Here is an 11,015-nt window from a genome sequence, read left to right as displayed (position 1 = left end):
TTAATTCCATCTCATCTGCAAACACCCTTTTCCCGTATAAGGTAACATTTATTCATTACGGGGATTAGGACTTGATATCTTGGAGTGGGGGCATCATCTGGGCCCTCCTTGAACGTCATTTTCTTCACCTGTAAAACGGGGCTAATCACCCATCTTAGTGGCATAGGTGGCTGAGGATCACACTCAATTATGCAGGAAAGATACCCACTGAGCACTAGGCCTTGCCCTACATGTTCATCACACTTGGTAAAAAGAAATAGCAGTTTACAACAGTGCAAATAGGTGGCCCACCTAATACTTGTTTAATAATGTGAATTGAACAGCAGAATTGATTTATTCTTGTTAATGATTTTTCAGCTCTTACCGTGCACCATGTTTGTTATGCGTGTTATTTTATTTTTATTTATTTGTTGATTGAGATAGGATTGCATGTTGCCTCCTAGGTGGGAGTGCAGTCGTGTGATCATGGCTCACTGCAGCCTTGAATTCCTGGGCTCATGTGATCTTCCTGCCTCAGCTTCCTGAGTAGCTGGGACCACAGTCTCACACTGCCACGCCTGGCTGATTATTTTTTTTGTAGATATGTGGTCTTGCTATGTTACCCAGGCTGGTCTCAAACACCTGGGCTCGAGTGATCCTCCTGGCTTGGCCTCCTAAAGTGTTGGGATTACAGGGATGAGCCACCTCTCCCAGCCATGTTATGGATGACAATTCATTTAATAATCACGGAAATCCTATGCAATAGATACTATGGCTATTTTCCCCATTTTACAGATGAAGAAATTGTGACATAGAGAAGTCAGCCCAAGGCTACCCATTAGCACACTATGCTAACTTGCATTGCTTGCACATGGAGCCAAATTTTGCTCTTTTCTTCAGGTCTCACTGCCCACTGGAAGCCAACCATGATCCCCTAGGCCGGGTTAGGTGCCTCCTCTAAACCCCTACAGCTCCCTATGCTTCCCCATCCCTGCCCTGACCCCTCTGCCTATGCCAGAAATCTTCCTGGATTTGTGAGTTTGGTATTCAAGGGACAGGTATGGCCTAGAGATGTGGGAATCATCAGTGTAGAGATGGCATTTATGTTGTTAGTTACATTTCTTCATTTCTTACCTGTATCAGTTAGCTTTTGCTAGGTTACAGATCACTCCAAAATGTGGTGGGTTAAAACAACAATTATTCATTTCGTTTGCAATTTTGTGACTGCAGTGAGGCTGGGCTTGGCTGGGCGGTTCTTCTGCTATCCCCTGGGCTTACTCATGTATAATGTCTGTAATCACCTGGTAGATCAGCTGAAGGCTGCCTGGTCTAGGGTGGCCTGAGCTGGAATAGTTATCTATGTTCCGTTATCTATGTTACTCATCTTCTAGGGAGCTAGCCCAGGCTTGTTGTCATGGTGGCTGGGTGAGGTTCTATGTATCTCGGTGAGAGAGAGAGAAAGAGAAGCCGTAAGATGTCTTGAGGTCTAGGCTTAAACCTGGCACAACATTGCTTCTTCTGTGTGTCATTGAACTAAATATAGTCTTATGGCCAACCCAGATTCACAGGGAGGGAGAAATAAACTCTATTTCTTAATGGGAGTCTGTAAAATCATTCTGCATAAAAACAGAGGGTTCAAGGAGTGTGGCCATTTTTGCGATCCATCACACCGCCATAACCTGGCCCCTTTCTGTGCACAGGTGAACTCCTCCCTGCTGACCTCAGACTGCAGTGAGCGCTGTTCCTGTTCCCCAAGCTCTGGCCTGACATGCCAGGCAGCTGGCTGCCCACCAGGCCATATATGTGAGGTCCAGGCTGAAGCCCGGGACTGCTGGGCTCCCCGTGGTCTCTGTTTCCTGTCTGTGGGTGCCAACCTCACCACCTTTGATGGTGCCCATGGTGCCATCACCTCTTCTGGTGTCTATGAGCTCTCTTCCCGCTGCCCAGGACTAGAGAAGACCATCCCCTGGTACCGTGTGGTTGCTGATGTCCAGACCTGCCATGGTAAAGCTGAGGCTGTGGGCCAGGTCCACATCTTCTTCCAGGATGGGATGGTGACAGTGACCCCAAACAAGGGTGTGTGGGTAAGTTTGTGAGTAGGGGCTGGGGAATGTCTTCCCTGGGCTTTTGCTCTTCTGATTATAGCGTCCCCACATTCCTGGCTTCTTTTCTGTCTGGCAATCTGTTTTCTTTATCCGTGTCTCTGCAGTTTGGTCTCTGGATTGGTTTTCATCTCAGTATTTCAAACTTAGTCCCTTTGTTCTGGCTGAGTTCTTGAGGAGCAAAAACATACTCAAGTAACTTAATAGTCTTGACGTTAGTATGAATTGAGACTTTATTGATTGCAAGTGACTTAAAACCAAATTCAAGCTGCCTTAAGCAAAATTGAATTTATTGGTCCGTGTAACAAGAAAATCCAAGGATGGAGCCTCAGGAATGGCTGAATCTAGGTGCCCTGGCAATATTATCAGAAATTTGTACTTCTGTCTTTGAGACTTGCTATTTGCCAAATCAGCTTATTATCAAACAGGCTTTCCACTTGCAGGGGTAAAGACAACCCCCCAGTTGCCCAGGACTGCACCCCACCAGCTTAGCTACCCTAGCAGAAAATGGTTCAACAAAAGACCGAGGATTATATCTCCCTGGGCTAGTTTGGGGCACATGCCCACCCCTGGAGCCAATCACTGTGACTTCAGGGAGGAAGTTCTGTGATTGATCAAGGCTGGGGGGGGTCACATCATGTGTCAGGGTTTCCCATAACCACCCCCAGGTTCAGTGATTCACTGGGACTCATGGGACTCAGCATATAGTTGTACTTAGGGCTAAGATGTGTCATGGGGAAAAGATACGACGTGAAATCAACAAACAGAAAAGGTGCATCATGCAAAGTTCAGGGGAAATCAGGTGCAAGCTTCTGAGAGTCCTTTCTCGGTAGAATCACGCAGGATGTGCTTAATTCCTCCAGCAATAAGTTGCGATGAAACATGAAATGTTGTCTACCAGGGAAGTTCATTAGTGTCTCAGTGCCTGGGTTTTGGAATTTCGGTATCCACCTACCAAAGTTCCAGACTCCTAGAAGGAAACTCCCAGAAGATGTTCAGCATCTTTGTTCATCACTGGACTATAAGCCTCAGGTAGGCAGGGATCCTGTCCATCTTGGTCACTGGTACCCAGATCAGGGCATGGCACCTAGAGGGTTTTGTGAATAAACTTAGCCTTGCTCCTTTTGTGCCAAGCCATGTGCTGGATAACAGAGATGGCTCAGACTCAGTTATACATTACCCTACTGAGACTTCCCATCCACTAGTCTTCATCTATCCTTCACTACGCCCATCCTCCTTTTTCTCCTCCCTTCATCCAGCATCTATTCTACCCCCTTTCTCTTTTTCCTATTTCCTTACTTCTTGCCTTCTTCTTTTTTCTTTCTTCCATCCATCCATCCATCCATCCATTCACCCACCCATCCACCCACCTGTCATTTCAGATCTATCTACCTGTCTCTCCAATCTTCTTTTTTACATTTTCCTCTGCATGTATGCAGAGGAAAACTCCAATACAAAAGCATTTAGAGGGTCGGGCATGGTGGCTCATGCCTGTAATCCCAGTACTTTAGAAAGCCAAAGCAGGCAGATCACTTGAAGTCAGGAGTTAGAGACCAGCCTGGCCAACATGGCGAAACCCTGTCTCTACTAAAAATAAAAAAATTAGCCAAGCATGATGGCACATGCCTGTAGTCCCAGCTACTCAGAAGGCTGAGGCAGGAGAATTGCTTGAACCCGGGAGGTGCAGGTTGCAGTGAGCTGAGATCACACTATTGCACTCCAGTCTGGGTGACAGAGCAACACTCTATCTCAAAACAAACAAACAAAGCACTTACAAAAAAAAAAAAAGAGAACTCTTTCAAGGAAGTTTCTCTAGGGAATCTAACTTTAGAAGGGTTAATTCACCAACTAACATAGACAACAGTTATTTAAAGGAAAAAAACTCACAAAGTTACTGGGTCTGCAGCCCATAATGAAGAAAAAGTAATTTTCTCAGATGATTATTATATTTGCTAAAGTCATTACTTATCTTCAGACATCAGCATTGCAAAAATAAAAGATAACGTTGCTTTGGTTAGGGAACCAGCAACTTACAGGATGTGCTCAAAGTTTGTTTTATTTTGCAAACTAGAACCAGGCTGAGGTAGGCAGATCACCTGAGTCCAGAAGTTCAAGACCAGCCTAGCAACATAGTGAGAGCGCCCATCTTTACAGAAAAAATACAAAAATTAGCTGGTTGTGGTGGTGCACACCTCTAGTCCTGTAGTCTCAGCTATTCAGAAAGCTGAGGTGGGAAGACTGATTGAGCCTAGGAGGTCAGGGCTGCAGTGAGCTGTGATTGCGCCACTGCACTGCAGCCAGGATGACACAGCAAAACTTTATCTTAAAAAAAAAAGAAAGAAAAGAAAGACCAGGCATGGTGGCTCTGGCCTGTAATCTCAGCACTTTGGGAGGCTGAGACGGGCAGATCATGTGGTTAGGAGCTCAAGACCAGCCTGGCCAAGATGGTGAAACCCCATCTCTACTAAAAATACAAAAATTAGCTGGGTGTGGTGGTGGGTGCCTGTAATCTCAGCTACTCAGGAGGCTGAGGCAGAGAATTGCTTGAACCTGGGAGGCGGAGGTTGCAGTGAGCCGAGATTGCGCCACTGTCCTCCAGCCTGGGCGACAGAGTGAGACCCACCCCCCAAAAAAAAGAAAAGAAAAAGAAAACTAGAACCATACAGGATGACCCTGGGGCTTGATTGTTTGACAGACTTTGGGGCGTTGTGTAGGTCCATGGGTCCATCTCTCCATCCCTCCACTCTCCACTCTATCCATCTATTCAGTTGTCCAGCTATCTTCTCACGTATCCATTGCTCCAAATAGTGCAAACATCCAGATCTCATTGATTTAGCTCCACGAACTTATCTTGTTTGGGGTCTCTCCATCCTGGTAACACCCAGCTTTTCTATGGCTGTGGCCTCACCTCTGTGTTTGCTGCCTGCCCCCCACCAGGTGAATGGTCTCCGAGTGGATCTCCCAGCCGAGAAGTTAGCATCTGTGTCCGTGAGTCGTACACCTGATGGCTCCCTGCTAGTCCGCCAGGAGGCAGGGGTCCAGGTGTGGCTAGGAGCCGATGGGAAGCTGGCTGTGATGGTCAGCAATGACCATGCTGGGAAACTGTGTGGGGCCTGTGGAAACTTTGACGGGGACCAGACCAACGATGGGCATAACTCACAGCAGAAGCCAGCGGTGGAGAAATGGAGAGCGCAGGACTTCTCCCCATGGTGAGGGATGTAGTGTGGAAATCAGGCTTCTTGGGGCAGAGGCACCTGGATCCTCATGGGATGAGGGCAGTCAGGGTGGGTGGTTGGTCTGCAAACGGAAGTGCTAAGTATCTGTCTCTTGCAGTTATGACTGATCAGTCATCCACGGGGAATGAAGACATCCTGAAGATGACCTGATCCTCCTGGAGGTTGCAGTGTCTGAAGGATGCATCATGTGCTCCTACCCTGCTCTACCCCTTTTCTGGGTTGCAGAGGCCAAATGTGAGAGCATTGAATAAATATCTTAAGCTGAGCTGCATGCCAGTATATCTGTCTCATGCCTTCTCATCCCTGACTTTCCTCCTGCACAGCAGGTATCAGGTGCCTGAGGAAGCTGGCAAGTGGTGAATATTTATTGGGGAGGACGGATGGATGATTGCATGAGTGGATGAAGAGATGGATGGGTGAATTAAGTGGGGAACTAAGAAGATGAGGCGATGGGTGATTCGAAGAATGAATGGATGGATGAGGATTTAAACGGCCAGGTGCAGTGGCTCACGCTTGTAACCCCAGCACTTTTGGAGGCTGGGGCAGGAGGATTGCTTGAGCCCAGGGGTTTGAGGCCAGCCTGGGCAACATAGTGAGACCCCCATCTCTCTAAAAAATACAGAAATTAGCAGGGTGTGGTGGTACGTGCCTGTAGTCCCAGCTACTTGGGAGACTGACGTGAGAGGATCACTTGAGCCAGAGAGATCAAGGCTGCAGTGAGCCATGATCGTGCCACTGCACTCCAGCCTGGGCGACAGAGTGAGAGTCTGTCTCAATAAAAAGATAAATGATTGGGTGGAGGGAAGGAGTGGAAAATGGAGAGAGAGATCAATAGATTCTGGCTTTATCATTTATAACCCTAGCAAGCTACTTAATTTCTCTCTGGATCAGTTTTCTCATCTTTAAAGCAGAGTGAATGATAGTACATATAGAGTTGGGGTGAAGATTTAATGTGTTAATGCAATCAACAAGTAAAAAACTGAAGCCTTGGTTCCTTTTCAAATCTGTCCCCTTCCCGTGATGGTCTTCCCTACCTCCTTAAATAGCACGACCAGCACCCAGTAAGTTCAGCAGCAAGAAAATGGGGAATTATTCTTGATTTCTTCCTCTTCCTTGCCATCCACTCAGTTCCTTAACAAATCATTTTGAACTGTTTCAAAACATACCCAAGGCCAGGCTCGGTGGCTCACTCTTGTAATCCCAGCATTTTGGGAGGCCCAGGTGGTCGGATCACGAGGTCAGGAGTTCAAGACCAGCCTGGCCAACATGGTGAAATCCTGTCTCTACTAAAAATACAAAAATTAGTCAGGCGTGGTGGCAGGCACCTGTAATCATAGTTACTCAGAAGGCTGAGGCAGGGGAATCACTTGAGCCTGGGAGGCGGAGGTTATAGTGAGCTGAGATCAGGCCACTGCACTCCAGCCTGGGTGACAAAGCAAGACTCTGTCTCGCAAACAAAACAAAACACAAAAACAAGCAAAAAACACACCTGAAATCTGCCTTCTTATTATGCTCACTGTCACCACGTGGTACAAGCCATTATCCTAACTTCTGTCAATAACACGGTAGCCTGCTGTCTGATCTCTCCCTTCTGTAATCCATTGTCACAGCTGCCATGAGAATCTTCCTTAAAATATAAATAGGTTGCTTGGGGCCAGGAGTTCAAGACCAGCCTGGGCAACATAGCAAGATTCTGTCTTTACAAAAAATTTAAAAATTAGCCAGGTGTGGTGGTGCATGTCTGTAGTTCCAGCTACTGGGGAGGATGAGGTGGGATGATCGCTTAAGTCCAGGAGTTTGAGGTTACCGTGAGCTGTGATTGCACCACGCACTCCAGCTTGGGCAACAGAGCAAGATCCTGTCACTTAAAAAAAATAGTAATGATTATATATATATATATATATATATATATGTATGTGTGTGTGTATATATATACATAAAATATAATTATACATTTCTCTTATAATAAAATCAAATTCCTTAACCTTGTCCTATGAGGCCCCATCAACCTCTTCTGACTCATCTCCCATCACTATCCTCCTTGCCAATTATGATTTGGGAATGTGATCTTTCAATTTATTGAATGTACCAAGTTTTACAACTTTGGTCCTTTGTAATATGCTTGTCCCTCCACTCATGACATGACTGGCTTTTTCTCATCCTTCAATGCCGTCTTCAATGTTAATTAACTTAGAGAGGCCTTTCATGATCACCCCACCAAAAGGGGATCCCCTTCTGTCCCACCCTTTTGCTAAATTCCTTCTTAGCCTTTGTCACACTTTAAAATTACTTTTGTTTGAATTTCTGTTCAATTAGAAATAGCTTAAGGGCAGAGACTGTATCTGCTTCATTCACTACTTTATTTGCAGCTCCTAGCAGTCTCTGCCACAGAGTAGGTGCTCAGTACATATCAGATGAATAAACAAATAACCAAAAACAAACTTGCAGGAAAGCTTTGCAACAAACCTAACAAAGGATTAATATCCACAATATGCAAACAGATCCTTTAATAAGAAAGACAAGAACCCAATTAGAAAAAAATGGGTTGGCCAGATGTGGTGGCTCACACCTGTAATCCCAGCACTTTGGGTGGCCAAGGCAGGCGTACCTGAGGTTGGGAGTTCAAGACCAGTCTGCCCAACATGGCGAAACCCTATCTCTACTAAAAAATACAAAAATTAGCCAGGTGGGGTGGTATGAACCTGTAATCCCAGCTACTCTGGAGGCTGAGGCAGGAGAATCGCCTGAACCTTGGGAGGTGGAGGTTGCAGTGAGCCAAGATCACACCACTGCACTTCGGCCTGGGCAGCAACAGAGCAAGACTGCATCTCAAAACAAAAAAAAATGGGTTGAGGATATAAACAGGCAATTGAAAGAAACCTAAACATGTTGAATGCATATAATATGTAAGGTTCTTTGTGTACAGTATTTCTGAACTTCAAAATTACTCTGTGAAATGGGAATAGACAAAGAAATAAGATCAGTGAAGTTAAATAACTTGCCCAAGGGCAAATAGTTTGTAAATAATGGAACCTAGATTTGAATCCAGATGTGTCCTCTGCCATAGCCAGTGCTTTCTATTGAATTTTGCTGTCAACCATTGCCTGGGATCGATTTCCTTTCGAGAAAAAGAATTAAGAGGTCCTAAAAATAAAGAATAAAATACAACATTCCAATAGAAAAACAGGCAAACGATTGGAATCGTTCATAGAAAAGGAAATACAAATTGCCTTAAAGTCTAAGGAATGGGCCGGGTGTGGTGGCTCACGCCTGTAATCCCAGCACTTTGGGAAGCCGGGTGGATCAGGGGGTCAAGAGATCGAGACCACCCAGGCCAACATGGTGAAACCCCATCTCTACTAAAAAATACAAAAAATTAGCTGGGCATGGTGGCGCGTGCCTGTAATCCCAGCTACTCAGGAGGCTGAGGCAGGAGAATTGCTTGAACCCGGGAGGTAGAGGTTGCAGTGAGCCAAGATCGCGCCACTGCACTCCACCCTGGTGCCTGGTGACAGAGTAAGTGAGACTCTGTCTCAAAAGCAACAAAAAAAACCCCACAAAAATTTGAGTTTTCGCTGACAGTTGTACCCAATGCTAGCCCTTATGACCTTGCTGTGGACATTCCTTCATTCATTCAATAAATGTGTTTTTGCCAGGAGTGATGGCTCACACCATAATCCTAGCACTTTGGGAGGACAAGGTGGGAGGATTTTTTGAGTCCAGGAGTTTGAGACCAGCCTGAGCAACACAGGGAGACCTCATCTCTACAAAATAAAAATAAAACAAATCAATGAATAAATAAATGTGTTTGAGCACCTACTATGTGTTAAGTTTGAAATATTTTGTGGTAGGTTGAAAAATGCCCCCACCCCTGCAAAGATATCAGATCCTAATCTCTTGAACCTGCAAATATTGCCTTATGTGGATAAGTGGTATTTGCAAGTGTGATTAAGGGTCTTGAGACAGGGAGATTATCCTTGATTGGATTATCTGGGTGAGCCCTAAATGTAATTACTCATATCCTCTTTCTTCCCTCCCTCTCTCCCTCCCTTCCTTCCTTTCTTTCCTTCATTATTTCTTGAGAAAGAGTTTCTCTCTTGTCACCCAGGCTGGAGTACAATGGCGAAATCTCAGCTCACTGTAACCTCCGCCTCCCGGGTTCAGGCAGCTCAGGCTTTCTTCATTGCCAGTGGCATTGGAGAAGTGGGGAGTGTAGCTTGCAGATCAACTTCTCAGCTCTCCAAAACTGGGAGGTTACAGATAAAAGATATTCTTAATGAATGTGTTGAGCATTAAAAGCAAGGGGAGGAATATTTACGCTTTTTCTTGGGAAGGGATGGAGATTTTCTTGGAAACAAAGAGCCACCTCTTTTTTGTCCTTTTTTGGTCTCTTCTGGTCATTGTCATGGTGATTGTCAGCTGTCATGTCGCCAGTAGGAGTGTGGAAATTGGATGACAATAAAGCTAGAGGTTCTTCAGAGAGGTCAAGTAAGCTGCTTAAGAAGGAACCTCTGGCCACAGATGCCCTGTTACCTAAAATTATGTAGTTATATAAAAAAATGCTCAACATCGCTAATCATTAGGGACATGCTAATGCTTCCAATGTCTCCCAGATGTCTCACACCAGTCAGAATGGCTATTACTAAAAAGTCAAAAAATAACAGATGCTGGTGAGGTTTTAGAGAAAAGAGAATGCTTATACACTTATACACTGCTGTGGGAGTGTAAATACTTCAGCCATTGTGGAAAGCAGTTGGGTAATTTCTGAAAGAACTTAAAATAGAATTACCATTCCACCCAGCAATCCCATTGTTGGGTATATACCCAAAGGAATAGAAATTGTTGTACAGGATGGGCGCAGTGGCTCACACCTGTAATCCCAGCACTTTGGGAGCCCAGGTGGGTGGATCACCTGAGGTCAAGAGTTCAAGACCAGTCTGACAAACATGGAGAAACCCCATCTCTACTAAAAATACAAAGTTAGCTGGGCGTGGTGGCACATGCCTGTAATCTCAGCTACTTGGGAGGCTGAGGCAGGAGAATCACTTGAACCCGGGAGGTGGAGATTGCAGTGAGCCACTGCTCCCTGCCAAAATTCTTATGCAGAATCTGTTCACCCCTGATGCCCCTCTCTGCCTCCACTCTTATCTTGTTCATCCATGTCTCGGTCCTGATTCATTGCAGCAGCCAGTCCTTGGTTTTCCTGCTTCCACCCTCACACCTGCAGTCTGCTTCTCACATGCAGCCAGAGGGACCTGTGTCAGATCACACTCCTTCTCTACTTAGGACCCTTCCCTGGTTCCATCTTACTGCCAAAGTCCTCATTATGTCCCACAAAGCTCCGTCCAATCTGCCCTTGTCAGCTACCCGTCCTTATCTCCTTTCACTCTCTACCTTGCTCACTTTGCCCCAACCAGCCTCCTCATTCTCTCTCCAACTTCTCCTCTTTCCTTCCTCAGGGCCTCTGCATCTACAGATCTCTTCCCTGCCTGGAATTCTCTTCCCCTAGATAGGTGCATGCCTCACTCCTCACTTCCTTCAGCTCTTCAGCTCAAAAGTCATCAGATGCATTTCTTGACCACCATGACAAAAAGACAAAAATCACTTGCCCTCCAAAATCCCTATACCCCTTCCCTGCTGTTTTCTCCAAAGCATTTATTGCCATCTAACATTCAATTTGTTTGATGTCTATCTCCCC

The 11,015-nt window shown here is 45.6% G+C and overlaps 1 protein-coding gene across 1 annotated transcript in view; it reads left to right on the top strand.

Annotated features, from left to right (window-relative positions):
* The window catches only part of LOC108285693 (Fc fragment of IgG binding protein), a 50,753-nt gene extending 45,165 nt beyond the window's left edge, over positions 1 to 5,588 (top strand). The window contains exons 18-20 of the mRNA XM_017503021.2: positions 1,680 to 2,063; positions 5,019 to 5,290; positions 5,415 to 5,588. Of these exons, the coding sequence (XP_017358510.1) occupies positions 1,680 to 2,063; positions 5,019 to 5,290; positions 5,415 to 5,424 (666 nt within the window). The 3' untranslated portion in view covers positions 5,425 to 5,588. The remainder of the gene's footprint in view (positions 1 to 1,679; positions 2,064 to 5,018; positions 5,291 to 5,414) is intronic.
* The last annotated feature ends 5,427 nt before the right edge of the window (positions 5,589 to 11,015 follow it).

This window comes from Cebus imitator, unplaced genomic scaffold (assembly GCF_001604975.1).
Source record: "Cebus imitator isolate Cc_AM_T3 unplaced genomic scaffold, Cebus_imitator-1.0 Scaffold306, whole genome shotgun sequence".
NCBI classification, from domain to species: Eukaryota; Metazoa; Chordata; class Mammalia; order Primates; family Cebidae; genus Cebus; species Cebus imitator.
The sequence above is the reverse complement of the archived record's forward strand: the minus strand, read 5'-3'. Positions and strand labels throughout refer to the sequence as shown.